This window comes from Scardinius erythrophthalmus, assembly GCF_964197995.2.
Source record: "Scardinius erythrophthalmus genome assembly, chromosome: 2".
NCBI classification, from domain to species: domain Eukaryota; kingdom Metazoa; phylum Chordata; class Actinopteri; order Cypriniformes; family Leuciscidae; genus Scardinius; species Scardinius erythrophthalmus.
The window spans coordinates 45,177,531-45,194,372 of record NC_138222.1 but is presented as its reverse complement, the minus strand read 5'-3'; the positions used below and the strand labels follow the sequence as shown (position 1 = coordinate 45,194,372).

The 16,842-nt window shown below is 37.0% G+C and overlaps 2 protein-coding genes across 3 annotated transcripts; one reads left to right on the top strand and one right to left on the bottom strand.

Annotated features, from left to right (window-relative positions):
- Nucleotides 1-536: 536 nt before the first annotated feature.
- On the top strand, nt 537-3,683 carry slc7a6os (solute carrier family 7 member 6 opposite strand). The gene is made up of 5 exons (XM_081393660.1): nt 537-923; nt 1,387-1,701; nt 2,461-2,667; nt 2,870-3,002; nt 3,183-3,683. Exons 1-5 carry the CDS (start codon nt 729-731, stop codon nt 3,314-3,316), a joined length of 984 nt encoding a protein of 327 aa, XP_081249786.1. The 5' UTR covers nt 537-728; the 3' UTR covers nt 3,317-3,683.
- slc7a6 (solute carrier family 7 member 6) lies at nt 3,643-16,523 on the bottom strand. Of its 2 annotated transcripts, none has more exons than XM_081393651.1 (10): nt 16,319-16,523; nt 11,201-11,747; nt 10,573-10,698; nt 9,569-9,713; nt 9,331-9,454; nt 9,155-9,258; nt 6,640-6,736; nt 6,212-6,361; nt 5,175-5,358; nt 3,643-4,819 (listed from the first exon to the last, which is right to left on the bottom strand). In XM_081393651.1, the coding sequence occupies exons 2-10, from the start codon at nt 11,685-11,687 to the stop codon at nt 4,752-4,754; spliced, it is 1,485 nt and encodes a 494-aa protein (XP_081249777.1). In that variant the 5' UTR covers nt 11,688-11,747; nt 16,319-16,523; the 3' UTR covers nt 3,643-4,751. The 2 variants fall into 2 exon arrangements, with proteins under 2 accessions (XP_081249777.1, XP_081249778.1); XM_081393652.1 differs by having other exon boundaries at nt 10,573-10,663; nt 11,448-11,747; nt 16,319-16,418.
- Between the last annotated feature and the right edge of the window lie 319 nt (nt 16,524-16,842).

The following is a 16,842-nucleotide window of genomic DNA, read 5'->3' as shown; positions in this document are numbered from 1 at the left end:
ACTACTTCTTTAAACAATATGTTTCATCAAACGATATAAACATTACAGTAGCCTGTCCTGTAATAAAGATTTGGCCATGGCCTTGGTCAGCCAAGTTAATTTTATAAGTGAATTTTTGATATTGAGTGTGATGGTAATTACATTTTTCACTTTTGGGGAAAAGTTGCACAACCCTATAACAGCTGTTTTCATATCATTATCATGATGTAAAAAATCTTAAAATTAAATACTTCGTTATGAAATCATTATAAATAGCCTATATTATAATCATGTAATTATAATATAGACATATATTTTAAAATTATTTTGGTTTTTCATTAAAGCATGTTCCTAAAGGTCAGAAAAGGCCTTGATTGATAAAATACCCGAGGATAATATTATGTGAAGTTGTTAAAAAAAACAGTAGCCGATCCAAGGATTTCAAGTGGATTTCAAGTCAACCTTTAATTAAACCCAATTAAACCGCGACCTCTGCAGGCGGTTAATTGCAACAATATGGGGACATATACAGATACCCTTTACGTTTAAGAAACTCCACGCCGCAGCGTGGCGCTACGGTTCCTCAACATGATGGTCAATAAAACCGCCAAACGAGAAAAAACGAGTGGAAAGGAAGAAAGGCAGGCTACAGCGCAGGTTGTTGTCGTCGTCGCTGGCTGGCTCGTGTATTTGTTTGTCTGCCATCTGAAATCTCCCCGTGGTGACACAACAGACGTGTCTTTACCGAAATGGACCCGAGCACGACCATTCTGCGGGTGAAGAGGAAGAGAGGCACTGATCCAGCGGACGCGCTGCTGCTGGCCTGTAAGCGGATCCGTCCGGAGGCCACGGCGGCTCAGCCCAGCGATGAAAGTGAACCAGAACCTCAGGAGCCTAAGATAGAGAACTCTGTGTTCAAGCTAGTAGCCACCGTGGTGTCACAGGTAATGACTGCTGTACCGTCAGGAGAAACGAAATCTAGTGCTCTCTGTGCGGTTGTATTGTTTTGGGTGGTCATTGATGACGTAAAGACGTCATGACTGGCCAGCGCTCAAGTCAATGCGCTTGTCAAAAATCTGTGTTTTTACCTTGTTTGTTACATTTGAGATGTTATTTAACCGTCTCCTTGGACAGCATAGTTCCTTAACAATATGAAAAATGTGCTTGTAAAAAATTAGGTAACAGTGTATGAAATAGTGAAATTACACGTGTTTATGCTTGATGTAGACCATGGATGGCTTGATTGATAGATCCAGTGATGGATTGATAGATAAGTTTGAAATTAAGTCTTCCGTTCAGAATAATTGTTAAATGGAAATGATTGCTTTGGTTAAATCTATATAATCACAATTCTTGTCTGTTTCAGTATTTCTTCCTATTGTTAAAATATATCAGTTATTTTTATAGGATGCTCCGGTACAGCCACATGTCCGTGAAGCTCTGGCACGTCCACGTCTGGCCCATCATGCCTTGCGGCCATCACAAGGAAGCTCTCAGAGGATCATTGGTGATCTGCGCAGTGTCAAATGGAGCACCAGGCGAGAGGAACGGTACCGGATCCTGTCCAGCCACAGGGCCGGACTGCCAACAGAGCCTACACCTGCAAGAGGAGGAGAGGAGAACGATGACAGCCAAACAGAGAACCGTGACAACCTGGCTTTGGGAGAAGTGCAAGTGTTTGATATTCTGCATGAGGATGGTGATGTCAAGGTGCCTGGCAAGGTAAAGCCAGAAGATTTTATTCAGCAGTTTCTGTCAACAGAAAAAAATGTACAATCACAAACAAATGTAGTTGAAGAACCCCTCATTCTTATTAATATTTTCTTTTTATTCATATTTGAAGTTGAACACATCTACTTGTTTATGATATTGCTATTTTCAACATTTACTGATCTTATAATAATTATAACAACAACTTTATAACTAGTATCCACCCTTAGTCTTTGCATTTTCTCAGCCAACCTCATGCAATATCCACCTTAAAGGGTTAGTTCACCCAAAAAAGAAAATTCTGTCATAATTTACTCGCCCTCGTGTCATTCCAAACGCGTAAGACTTTCGTTCACCTTCAGAACACGGATTAAGAAATTTTTAATCAAACATATGAATTTCTCTATGAAATTTTTGAAGCGTCGAAGTGTCAGTTGCGTAGCTGTCTTTGAAGAGACAGAAATCGCTTAATTTGTGTTAAACGAAAGTTTTATGGATTTGGAACAACATGAGGGGGAATGTTGACAGAATTTTCATTTTTGGCTGAACTAATTAAACTTTTCAAACATTGAATATAAGTTTTGGCTACATTTTCTTTTACCATCCATTTCTTTTAACTCGTTAATTTAAAAAATAAAATTAAGAAGATTTAACAATGTAGTTCGTAAGGAAATATGCATTCACAATTTACACTGGTCTACCAAAGTAATTAACCAGAAGCTAATGACTTTTTATCCGCTTATTAAAAGTTGAAGTTTTCTTTTTCCTCAGACTGTTGTGTCTGACCCGGAGACAATCCTGTGTAACTCTGTGAAGATGATTCGTGAGAAGCTGAGTGTGTCAGGAGATGGACTCGGTATTGAACATCGAGAGAAAGAGGATGACTACGTGTACGACTTGTACTACCAAGAGACGGCCACACCAGGCTGGATCCAAGACATTCTGTCTGTCAGACCCTACGCACAAGAGGGAGAGCTGGTTCGTTGCAGTGTTACTTTAGTATTATCTATTTACTATTGCAGTTTTTATTCATATTTTGGATTAACTTTTATTATTATTATTATTACTACTACTATTCAGCTTGAATTTAGGACGTTTTATTTAAAACTAAGCCTGGTTAGTTGAAGATCTATTTTATCTTTGCACAGACTCATTTGTCTTTTTCTCTTTGAATACACAGGTCCCTGATGTAGTGGCCTGGGAGGAAGAGGTGTATGAAGATGAAGATGATGAGAACGCTGAAACCAACTGGAGAAATGACTACCCAGATGAGAGCAGTGAGGGTGACAGTGATGCAGAGGAGCGATATGGAGGTCATCATACACCCAAGCTATTATATTTGCTTCATTTCTGAATCTTTTTAAAGCTCTTCTATCCCTAGATATTATGACATAAAAAAAAAGCATAAACTAAACTTTAAACCAAAAAAAATTAGCCTCAACTGCTTTATCAAATGCCATATCGTAATATGTTGAATGTATTTTTCGGTCCAGGTTTCTGGAGTGAAGAGCACTCGTATAGCAGGAGGAGCTGGGAATGCTACCGGCAGGACGTGATGCAGGAGTTGGAGAATGACAAAGATAAGGATGTTGATGAGGAGGAACGAGAGTATAACGATTCTGACTGAGAGCCTCCGTGTGTTGTAACAAGCATGAGAGGCCATTTTTACTGACGTGTGTTGAGTGAAGCTGTATGTTCTTTTGTCAAAAGTGGATGTATGTGGTAGCCCATGTGCGTGTACTTGTGTGGGTTGCTTTGACTTGCGCGTTAGTGAGATGAGTGATTTACTATTTGCAATATTTTGCGATTGTTTGATGTGAAGATAGTATGGGGAGAAAATGGTGATTATTTGAGTTTGTGTAAGTGTGGGGTGCTTTGTGTTGTCAGTTATGTGTGTAGTGTTTGTAAGTTCCCCATATCCAAAGGGGTGAAAAACAACATACCTGTAAATATGTAGATGTGTATAAAAAAATAAAGACTTCAGAATTAAACTGAAAATCTCTTGAATTATTTAATTTATTCATACAGTTGTCTGGTAAAAAAAAGTTGATACTCTTTCTGAAATAAATTAATAGAAACACTTGTACATTAAGGCAAATAAAAAACAGTTTGACAGTGTGGTTTCAGTGTGTGACACGCTACAAGGCAAACATCAGAATAACCTGTTTAAATTGCATCCTGAGTCAACTTGGATTTTCACTAGTAAAAAAAAGTATTGCTTGTTTGGCTGATGGACATTTCATACTGATTTTACAGAAACCCATGACACTTCAATGTTCAAAAACAATTCAATGTTTAAATCTGGAATACCATTTGAAGTTAACAGAATTTGAAAAATACAGATAATAATATCCAAATTTGGAACAGATGTACTTAAACATTCCTAGATTGAGTCGACAAATGTTTCCAGCACATCTGATGTACTCTTCATCTTTATTCTTACCTAGCCTCTTCTACAAGTGAATGTGATGCTTCATTACATGTACAGCAGCATAGCAGCAGATTTGAACGTTCAACTGTGTACAACCACCTTCCCCCTAAAAACCAGTTAAGGCATGTGGGCAATTATACAGGACTGACCTCTGGCCAACTCCGAAAACACACAAAAAAATATATATAAAAGAACTTACACATTTGTGCGAAAGTAAATCACGAAGAGGAAGATGAAAATAAAATATCTTGCTTAAAAAAATTTATAAATTAATTGAAAATTGTAAAGACTAGATTCTAAAATAAAAGCATGTTAGAAAAACAGGGTGGAAAGTGTTACAAACATAAATCTAATTCAGGAATACAGATAGTGTTTGGATCATGAGCGCGCTGGTACCATTATGAACCTTTAAATGGCCTTCATTTTCATGCCATATGGTTCATAAGGTCGTATTCCTAATACTTGCAGTGCACCACGACCTTAACCGACACCTTAAAATAAAAATCCAAACGCAGTGACTTTAGGAGTACATCTGTGTCTTAAAGTGTGGAAGATCTTTTTCCCTTATCTCCAGATATTGGTTTCCTCGTCCTGAACCAGTGGGTTTGTGGGTAAGAGGAGTGCAAGTGTTCTAATCAACGGTGTCCATCTCGGTGAGCACACAAAAGCACGTGAACTGGGTGAAACGGGTGATGGCATCTGTGTAAGGGAGACATGTTAAAGTTCACATGAAATCAAAATGAACAAATCAATAATATTAGTACATTTATTATAAATTATTTATTTGTGCACATCATTTAATTTTGTATGTGCCCTTGTATTATTTAATCAAAATAACTTTTCTCCCTCTTACAACAACATCTCTTTTTCTGATTGTGTTTTTTGGTGCGAGGGCGGGACAACCTGTCACTCGCATGAGATCACAGAAATATCACAGAAGCCGTTTGAGTCGAATATACGTCACAATGGGGAAAGCCTATTGTGCCAACTTTATATGCAATCACTGAATTTGTAAACAAATGAAAGTCTTAGTGCTAAAGTCTGTGGTACTTACTTAGTAATTTAGTGATGATGGGTGGGCGCTTAGACTCAGGAAGATAGATACCCAAGAAGTAAACAGGAACTCCGGAGAGGGCAATAGCAATTCCAATGAGTGAGTTGAGTGTGTCAGAATAAAGTGGCACAGCCACTAGGAACACAACACACATGCAGAAGATGATGGGATACACCAGACTCAACTGATCGCACACAAACATGGAAGAGAGGAGAGGAAAACAACATTTTAGTTCACATTCAATGTCCCATTTCAAATTGCACCTGATTTCTATCTTCCCTTTTTTTAACAACAGTTATTTCATTTAAGTTTCTGAACCAGTCCTAACTAACCTGTTTTTTTACACTTACATTGAAAAGTTTGGGGTCATTTTTAAAGATTTTAAATTTGAAAGATTTTAAAATATTTTTGAAAAAAAGTATCTTATTGCTCACCAAGGCTGCATATATTATATTTATATATATATATATATATATATATATATATATAAGTAAAAACAGAAAATTTAAAATAGCCGTTTTCTATTTGAATATATTTTAAAATGTAATTTATTTCTGTGAGCAAAGCTGAATTTTCAGCATCATTACTCCCGTCTTCAGTCACATGATCCTTCAGATATCATTCTAACATGCTGATTTGGTTCTGCAGTGTCATTTGTTATTATCAATGTTGAAAACAGATGTGCTGCTTAGTATATTTTATTTTTGTGGAAGCCATGATGTATTTTTGGGATTCTTTGATTCTAAAGTTAGTTCAAAAGAACCGCATTTATTTGTAACATTACACTATCTTTACTGTCACTTTCGACCAATTTAATGTGCCCTTGCTGATTTAAAGTATTAATGCTAAATAAAAGTACTTAAAATAAATCTTCCTAACCCCAAGCTTTTGAATATAGTGCATATAATAGTAGGCTATAGTTGTTTGTAACAGGTTTATGTGTGCACAATGACAGATCACACACTTCTTCATGTTATTGTTAAATTATGAAGGTGCTAAAAACAAAATTCCCATCTGCACAGTGTCTACTGCCTCACCTTCAGTGGTCGGGGCCTGTCTGGCTCTTTCCAGCGAAGGTAGATCTGCCCGGCGATAGACAGGCCAACGAAAAACCAGTAACTGAAGCTGTAATAGTTAATCAGCTGGAAAACATCCTCCACTGTAAGGTAGATCAGAGCCATGGCACACTGCAGACAGAAAGCACAACCTTAGTTACTTGATCCACTAGATGGAGACAGAAAATCTCAAACATCCCAGACTGTGAGATGCTACAGTAACACTTATATTTGAAGAACTAAATGTACTAATAGAAAGTAAAAAAAAAAACCACTTATATATAAAATATATCATTTTTAATACTTAAAAAAATAGGAGAAAAAAAAAAGAGTCACAGAAAAAGTTTCTTTGATAAAGAGAGAATGTTAAGAAGCATTAGGCGTTATAAGTGTAACTGAAATGTACTTGCGTTAAATAGCAGTGCAGGAACTGGTGTGAATCTCTGCACATGAATCATGGACAAAGCATCTGGAAGATGACCTTCTCGAGCTCCCACGAAGAACAACCTGCAGCAGCAAGAGACTTGCTTTATTCAAATGTATCTCAAATGCACCCAGGAAAGGTTATTAATTTAACTTAAAATAAACGCAAACTTAAATAAAATAAAATATAAAAACACTAAACATTTTTTTTATTTTAGGTAGTTGCCACAGGCAACATTTCTCTTTTTAAATAGTCTAAAATAACTAAAACAGAAATAAAAAACTATATAGAATTTTATTTAAATCCTAAAAAACACCACAAAAGCACTAAAGTTAAAATGAAAACACAAAAATATTAAATCTATAATGCTATTATAGTGATAGTGAAATAGCACTGCACCTTATCAAAGTGCTGAGAAAGCAAACCAATTATGCAAACCAAAGGCATAATTGCACAAAAAAAAAAAAAACCTTGTTTGCATTTTTGCAAATCTATTTTATTTGAAGATTTCATGCAAATATATCATACAAGAAACTGGGTTCCCAAAGCATCAGCACTGCATATATTTTCTCAACACTCCCAAAATTTCTCAACACTCCTCAGATCTCATTATCTTACACATGGAATAGTGGCAGGCCCCCCACACAATCATTACCAGAAAGCTGCTCCAGATGGTGTGAGCGCAATTGAGTGGCTTCCTATAAAAACCACAGGATCTGAACTAAGCTCTGTTCCTCCTCCTGGAGGTTAACAGCAGTCGTTAAGAATAAACTTGAAGAACAAAACAGAGGTTCAAGAGGAATAATAAAACTATAAACCACTGCAATTGTACAGGAGCATTTTCAAAACATATAATACCAACACAGCTCCCAATCAGTCTCTTTAGACTATGAAAATAGAATGGACTTAAAGGGCTAGTTCACCCAAAAATGAAAAAGCCGTCATCATTTACTCACCCTCAAGTTGTTCCAAAGTTCCTTTCTTCTGCTGAACACAAAAGAAGATATTTTGAAGAATATGGGTAACAAAAAAGTTGATGGAACCCATTAACTTCCATAGAATGGAAAAATACAACAAATGATGACAGAACTTTCATTTTTGGGTGAACTAGCCCTTTAAGTTAAATTATTCATGATGGTGTGTAGAAATCAACAAAGCCACTTGAAGGCAAGCCTGCAACCTTAGCTTAAAAAAGCATAACACCTGCAAACGCTGTGGTACACAGAGAGGGAGACAAAAGGCCTTTTTTTTTTTAATGGATGTCAATGGAGAGGCTTCACTACGCTGAATAAACCGCCTTTGTGAGGAAATAAATAATTTAATGAATCGACAGCCCATGGGCTAATTTTCAACATGTTTGCTCTTAAACATTATTTTAAGATTTATCTATTTTTACACTGGGAAAAAAAATGCTTTTTTATAAAATAAGTCACAGACAATTGGGCGATGGGTATGATTTATTTGACTGCATTTCTCATTCATTTCTATGGTCTCCGCAAACATTGATTGACTGTTGCACAACTCAGGGGTGCGTTTCCCGAAAGCATCGTTGGCCAACTATGGTCGCAAGTTCCGTCGTTACCAATAGAGTTCAATGGACATTGCGATGAACTTGCGACCATAGTTGGCCAACGATGCTTTCGGGAAACGCACCCCTGAACTAAATTCAATGATGTCAAGGCTGTAATGTGATTGGTTACCAAGGGACACGTAATTCAAGTTAGCCGTTAAAGGGGATGTATAATGCTATTTCATGCATTCTGACTAATTTACACTGTTAAAGAGTTGGATTCTCATGCTAAACATGGCCAAAGTTTAAAAAAATGAGTTGGACGTATGACAGAGTATTTCTGTGCCAAATACACTCCCTCAGGATTTGTATAAGTTTCAGTGGTTGTGAGGAAAAGATAACCTTGTTCAGCTTCCCAAAGAACCCAGTGTTATAGGAACAGTAGATGCAGTTAGTTTATCCGGGGTGTGTTTGTTTGTTTGCCTGCATTTCGGTGACAAATGTTTTTTAAACAGTTTGAAACTGGGATCGTTTGAAACTGAAAGATGAAGCGGTTCCAGCGCTAAAATATCCAGGTCATGAGTAGGAATTTCAGCCGGTAGGAAACATCAAATGTCTGTTTTGTTGGCAATTGGCGCGTAACTGCATATAATGTTAACAACGCGAACGTATAGTGAATCAAAAGTTATCCAGGGATAATGCGATGATGTATTGTGCGTGACTCTTTAGCCCCGCCCACGGCACGCCCCCAGGAGCTCGGCTGTTTTCGTAAAGAATCGGTACAGCGTATCTGTCTTTTAGAAATCTGATAAAACTAAAGACTCTTCGGAGATATGAAGGATGCAATACTACTCTATAGGTACTCAAGATTAACATGAGATTGGCAGAAACTGTGTGTTATGTCCCTTTTAAGATTTTTCCAATGGTTGAGCCATGGACCCTTGTATCTCCCAATTATAAGACCATCTCTGAAACCAAGCTTTAGACTGACCTAGATGCAGCAATGATGGAAGCATTAAGACCTCCGTAACAGGATAAAGCAACCGCAATGGGGATGGTCCAACTCATCACTCCCAGGGTGCGGTCTGCAAACGTCTGTGGGAAATATTAGCTGTTAGATTACAGACACTACAAACATTATGACAACACAGAGGTCTATGAACTCACCACAGCAACAGCATCACTGGCAAGGATGGCACTCATGTCGAGCACAGCGTAGTAGGCCACGTTTGTGAGGATGTAGATGATCGTAACGATCGGCATGGAGATTGCAATGGAGAGGGGAAGGTTCCTGAGACACCCATGAACAGAAGTATTAGCTATCTTTATCAATAACTATTTTTTTCATGCTGTATGTTCACAACAGGAACAGGAACTAAGGGTCAAGTCTGTTTCAAAGAAGTACCTTTCAGGGTTCTTAATCTCTTCTGTGACAAAGTTAAGAGTGTCCCAGCCGGAGTATGAGAAAAGAGCCGAGTACAATGCCAGAGCGATATCTCCTGGGTCACGAGACGAGCCTTGAAATGAATCCTCAAAGTTCATTGTGAAACCTGTGTGGGAAACATTACGAAAAGTACTGAAAAGTTTAGCGGATCTTCAAGATTAACATTTCTTAGAACACTTTGTATTGCGGTTTTGCTCTTATAGTGTTATTTGGATTTATATATCAAATGTACAGTACTATGCATACTGTATGCTTTTGCAGGTTTATAACATGATTTTAATTTTGACTTCACATTTTGTATTTGTTTTTAGGTTGACTTCAACATTCTGTCCAGGGATGAAAGTCCAAACTCAGTCCTGGAGTCCTGTCCTGCAGAGTTGAGCTCCAACTTTCCTCAACACACCTGCCTGGAAGCTTCTAGTATGCCTAGTAAGACCTTAATTAGCTGGTTCAGGTGTGTTTAATTAGGGTTGGAGTTAAACTTTGCAGGACAGTGGCCCTCCAGGAGCAGGATTGGACACCCCTGCTTTAGACGAACTCTGCAACATTTACAGTAATGCTTATTTGTGTGCACGGTCTCTGTTAAATAAACTAAAGAAATAAATTGTCATCATTTACTCACTCTACTGTTCAGACCCGTGTGCCTTTCTTTCTTCTACAGAAAACAAAATACGGCATTTTGAATAACCAAACAGTTTTGATTACCACTGATTTCCATTGTATGAATGGAAGAAAAAACAAACAAAAGAAAAGAGACATTTTCAGTATCTTTTTTGTATGTTCTGCAGAAGAAATAAAGCCATACAGGTTTGGATATGAGGGTACTATCCCTTTTGCTGAACTATCCCTTTAAGCTGATTCAAATCTCACAATTTGAGCAACATCTGGCTCAGACATGAACAAGTAAAACATTTACAAAAATAAGATTATAAGATTGTTGATTGTGTAGAGTACATTTTTTTTACCTTGGCACATTTTCACTATCCCAGTGATAATAATGACAATGAGGGCCAGCACTTTGGCGTAAGTGAAGACATCCTGCACCCTGGTACCCCACTTGACATAAGCAGAATTAATAAAGGTCAGCAGGCCTGAAACATCATGAATAGTAAGCATGTTAGCATAAGAATAAATATATGTTGACACAATTACTCTGAAAAGTAAATTGAATGTGCAATGAATGACAACAATGGTTACTCCCTAAAGCCAAAGGATAGGACAGCAATTAAACTATTATTACAACTTGAATGGATTAGTAGGAAGTAAAACGAGTTTGGTGGTATTCATGGCAACAGTAATGTTTCTTTTATTTAGAAAGGCACGTCTAATGAGGCTGCTGAAGGTATCCAAGTGAAACGGGTATAAGAGGAGAGGCACCACAGAACCAGAAGAATGGGCTCCATGAACTCAAAAACAAGTTATTCATTAACTGCCCCATGACATTTTTAAAGTTAGACCTTAATGGGACTCAGCAGCTTATCAGATCTCAGGGTGAGAAAACAGAGGAAGAGAGAACACTAGCGTGAGAAAGACTTTAAGAATGTAGAAAAACAAGGGTGCAGAGCAACAGTACGGTATGTACACCTTACTCACAGATACAGGCTGCAGCAATAAGTCGAGAAGCAGAATACGGCGGCTCGCAGGTGGGGAAGAGCGGCTGAACCAAGTAGTTGGCAAAGGTGATGGCGATAACAGCCTGACTCGTGGGTTCGATGATGAGCAGCGATGTCCACAGACGTATGAACGCTATGAAGCCTCCAAAAGACTCCAGGATATAGGCGTAGCTGGCACCAGATTTGGTGATTGTTGTGCCCAACTCGGCATAACAGAGAGCGCCTACCACTGAAAAGATGCCACCGATGGCCCAGATAACTAGAGACAGTCCGTAGGAGGAGCTGTAGATGAGAACGCCCTTTGGCGACACAAATATGCCTGAGCCAATCATGTTCCCCACGATGAGGCTGATGCCGTTCAGGAGCGAGATTTCCTTTTTGAGCTGCATGGTCTCTTTGGGTTTTGAAAGGGTTGCAGGACCCTCAGACTGGCCGTTCAGTTTTTTAGATTCAGTGTCGTTCTCCATCCTGTTCCACAGACGTACGTGTTGGTGCGCGGAGATAGAAGCGGCCCTCGTCGGCCTTATCTAATTTGACAGAGAAGACAAACCAGAAAAATAATTATATAAGGAACATTCTGTCATCATTTGCTTAACCAAATGTCATTCCAAACCTGCATGACTTTCTTCTGTGGAACACAAAAGAAGATATTTTGAGAAATAATAATAATAATAATAATAATAATGTCTCAGTGGGTTTTCTGTCCATACAATGAAAGTCAATGGGGAAGTGTAGCTATTGTTAACTTAAAAAAAGTTAAAACTATTAAAAATACATTTTCTGTAATTGAAAAAAAGGTGAAATAACTTAAAATATAAATATGAATGACTTAAAATTGGAAATGTTGCCTGACAATTAACTGAAACAAGTTCAAGTAAATACAAAAAAACAAAATAAAGCTAAATAATATTAAAATACTAATAAAATGACAATATTAAATATCAAACTAATAAAAATGACAAAAGCACATGACAAAATCACTAAAATTAAACTGAAAATATACAATAAAGGCCTTTTTTTAATATAAATGCTATAAATAAATAGCCTACAATAAATAAAAATAATTGCAGTGTTGTTTTGGGCCCCACTAACTCTCAATGTATGGAAAAAAACAGTTCTCCAAAGAAACATACTTCAAAATATATTGTTTTGTGTTCTACTGAAGAAAGACAGTCATACAAGTTTTACAAGACATGGTGGAGGAAAACAAAAACAAAAAAAAACATTGGGTATCAAAGCAATAAAACACACATAATTAAAAAGTCACATCTGGTCTCTAATGTCTAGTGATGGTGTGAAGTCAGTATAGGTCATTGTGATGAGTATATTGCATACGTGCTAAATGTACTGTAGCTAATTGACGAAAAACTAGTGTGAAGATTGCATCACTGATATTACGTAAACAAGAAAGTTTCTTCCTTCAAACATTTCACAACCCATCTCCCAATCAGAAGGTGAAAAATTAGCATCATATGTACACGATATGTTAACGTGCAAGTTTAATCAGGGTCTATATGGGTTTCTAAATTAGGGAAATCACTGACTGTTTGTTGACCCTCTATAAATGATTAAGCACGAGATGTCCGCTGCTGTCACCTCTCCTACTGTGGAGAGCTGATAGCACATTCCTCTGATTATTTGGCTTGAACCATGTACATCAACATTTATCCTTGTAAAGCGGTCATTACACTAAGTGTCTCCGAAAACCAACAGTCCACCCTAGCTTGTCTTTCAAACTGAGGGTATATCATTTTTGATGATTATATAATGGTAGCAAGCAATTGATAAACAAGCACTGATTCAATTTTTCCCAAACTCTCCCCAGAGAGTTTTCCTTCCCTGAGGCTTGTTTCCCATCCTAGAAGAGGTTTCCCAGAACTGGAAAATTCACAAAAACATCTGCACACATGACACAGTTTACAGTGGTAAAGGCAGTCCACTGTCGTTGTCTTGGAAACTCAATGACATCATTTTAGATTTGACTTTGAATGAGCCAAGCGGCCTTGTTGTGGAAACCTGTCTGGCTTTTGATTGATGCTTTTGAGGTTTTCTTCTTATTGTGAGCTTATCTGTTTGATACAGACTGATAAGCACAAGATAATATGTTTAAACCTCACAGGTAAATATTTAAATGGAAGTATAAATACTGTAAGTGTGTGTTTGAATATGTGTTGTAGATCTCTCTTTCGGAAAATGTTTTGGAAAGATGCATTTTCCATGTTGCATGATTGCATCAGCTAAAGGATTAACGCTCAGAAAACTTACTGTACTGGATGTCTATCCCTCAAAGTCTCATTGTCATTCATGTCTTATTAAATATAGCAAATAAGGTCCACGTTGTTTGTTATTCATTGTAAGCAGAGCCGGATTAACGCAAAGGCAAACTAGGCACGTGCCTAGGGCCCGATTGGCGGGATGGGGCCCAGACAGAGGGGCAAAAAAAATAAAAAAAATTAAATGTCCTATCTACAATTTATTTCAAAATGTAGCCTATTAATCAACTAAAAATAGTGACAATGTTTATCTTAACCATAGACTGTTACATTACGTCACATTAACGCCAGCCCATGACTGTATAGAGGCGCCAGCCAGTTTAGTCCGAGGGGACGTCAGAGGCGATCAGAGGCGGTCAACGAACGCATCCATCAGGTGCTGCGAGTGCGAAGCAAAAGCAGAAATAGGCACGCAAAGAAGCACAGCTCGTAATGCAGGTCATCGATTTTGGTGTGATTGCAATGTATTTTAAATATAAACTTGTGGGATACTGTAGATCAGCGTCATTTCTGGAAAAATCATTCACCGCTTTGTGAATTTAAAAGAGCGCGCGAGCGTCATTAACGTGCCCAGACGCGACGCTTTGAATTTGCGCGTACAATCAATGAATAACATCGCGTCCAAAGCTAACTAGTAAAAAAGCTACAAAAGTAAAAGACAAGACGTTTGTGTTCAAAGTTAAAAAACCAACACACTGCAACATTTTTAAATGTTTCAAATAAAGGATCTCATATCTATGGGTCTATCTTCTATGCTGATGCTGATGATTAGATAATACCCTGACATCATAGCCTATACGAATATCAGTTTAGATTTTTTTTCCTGCTCAGTAGCGATCGTGTCTTTCTCTTCCACTTGATTTGTGTATAGCATATTTAAGGTAGCAATGCAATACATAATAACATATTACTGATATTAATAATATGACAATATCTGCAGTCAATATTGATTAAATGGGAGGGAAAAATCCTGCCCATAACGCAGAAAAATTATAAAAGCACGTTCATGTTCATCTACTGAAGTGGTATTCTGGAACTGTGAATAAACTGAATAAAACAGCAAAATAACAACAAGAACAATAACATCTTCATTAAACAAAAAAGAGATTAGCTTAGATAAAGTTTGATAGGCTACCAGTAACAAGTCTGGACCCATTACTATTTTTAATGTTTTTGAAAGAAGTTTATTATTATGCTACAAGCCTGCATTTATTTGATCAAAAATACAGAAAAAAACAGGAATATTCAGCAAGGATGTGTTAAATTTATAAAAGTGATATTGAAGACTTTTTTAAAACAACTTTTTAATAATCAAAGAATCATGAAAAAAAGTATCACATGTTATAAAATAAATATTAAGCACCATTTCTAACATTTGATAATAAATCAGAATATTATAAAGTTTTCTGAAGGATCACGTGACTCTAAATTTAGCTTTGCATCACAGAAATATATTTTAAAGTATAGCCTAGTAAAATAGAAAACCATTATTTTAAATTGTAATAATATTTCACTATATTATTTTTCTGTATTTTTGAACAAATAAATCCAGGCTTGATGAGCATAAGAGACTTCTTTCAAAAACATTACAAATAGTAATTTGTCCAAACTTATGTACTGTGTAAGTAAAAATATACTAAATTTAAAATTAAATGTTTTATAAATAAAAAGGTTAGGAATCATATTTGTTTCAAGTGTGTTTTATTGGGGGTGGGGGGGCCTCCAACATGAATTTTGCCTAGGGCCTCCAAATGTCTAGATCCGGCCCTGATTGTAAGCATTTTTTGAAGTAGTACCCTGCTGAAAAAAACAGCTAAAAACAGCCAACTAACTTAGACTGGTTTTGGACACTTTTTATCAACTGACCAGGCTGGTCTTAGATGGTCAAGATGGGAGACCAGCTAAAACCAGCTGAACGCCAGCTTGAACAGGCTGGAAGTCCAGCTTTAACCAGCGAAGACCAGACAACAAGCCTAGGCTGGTTTTAGCGTTATTTCAGCCGTTTTTTGTTTGTTTTGTTTTGTTTTCAGAAACCAGTAATTGTCATAACTTTTCATTAACACACTATTCTCAAGAAATTGCTAATTTTGGCAGCACATAAACAAAAGATGGTTTTAAAAATCCCTTAAAAACAACAACTTGGCACCCCGCGATCAAAACAAGTTAGAATATGGCAACCCTCTTTGTTACGACAAGACGCACTTCAGTGTCGAGTTACAGAAAAGAAAGATAGAGCTCTGCAAAATAAGATATTACATAACATGTCATCAGCTAACACACAAAATAAAGAAATGAATAAACAAGTTTCTGAAACTGCATTACGATGTATTACGAGACTTTAGCGTTGAGTTCACCCGTCATTCCCCCTCCAGCAAATCAGCTGTTCAACAAAAACAACCGTATCAGCGTGTTTTAAACGTTGTAAGGCAGTCTGACTCTGTACTGTGTGCACGATTTTGGAGTGGTGAGCTAATTAAAACAGCGCTTATAAATCACTTGTTCAGAGAGTAAATGTCATCATAGAGAATGGCTTGAATAAAGGTAAAACATTTAGTAATCGATGAGATGAGACGCTACATCCTGTTTTTCTAACGTTGAGGGCAGCAGAATATGAGACACGACCACTGCGTCATTTGAACGCAGATATTCCCCTCTCCGCTTTGCATTGAACATTTTGAAAACATTTAATTCGGGCGTTTAGGAGAAATAAGTAAAATGGAATTAAAAAATTGATTTTTTTTTTTTTTTTTTTGCCGATTTAACACAACCTGTTCAGCCCTTCTTATTCTTTAAGCGTAAAGTTAAAAACACAAATATGTTCTTACCTTGTCGTGTCCTTTCTTTATCGTCTTTGTTTAACTGGTGACATTAGCAGCAGACACAGCAGCATCTTTAACTACAGCAGATACACCATGGGCAAGCTGCCAAAGATAGTCACGTGATACCGGTAAAATTGATGTCACGTGGGTGGTTTGCAAATCAGACAGATCAACCCAGTTTGTCAGCAAGCCCATTCAGGTGCTGTCCTGCAGCCAAAAGCGAACAATTTAAAGGTAATGTATTCTTGTGTAAGTGTTTAAGTGGTTTCTGATTGACGCTGGTTCACACCTGATACATTTAATGTCCGGCGATTTGCTTTAAAGTGAGAAATAAAGGATATAAAAGAATAAACAAACCTAATGATTTTTTTTATTATTATAAGTTTTTCTAAAACGACATAGCTGAAAAAAATAACGTCCATAAACCTTTTTGTTGGCTATTCAACATCAAGAAATTATTCTAATATGCTGAATTCAATTTCTAATATACTGATTTGGTGCTGCAGTAACATTTATTATTATTATCGATG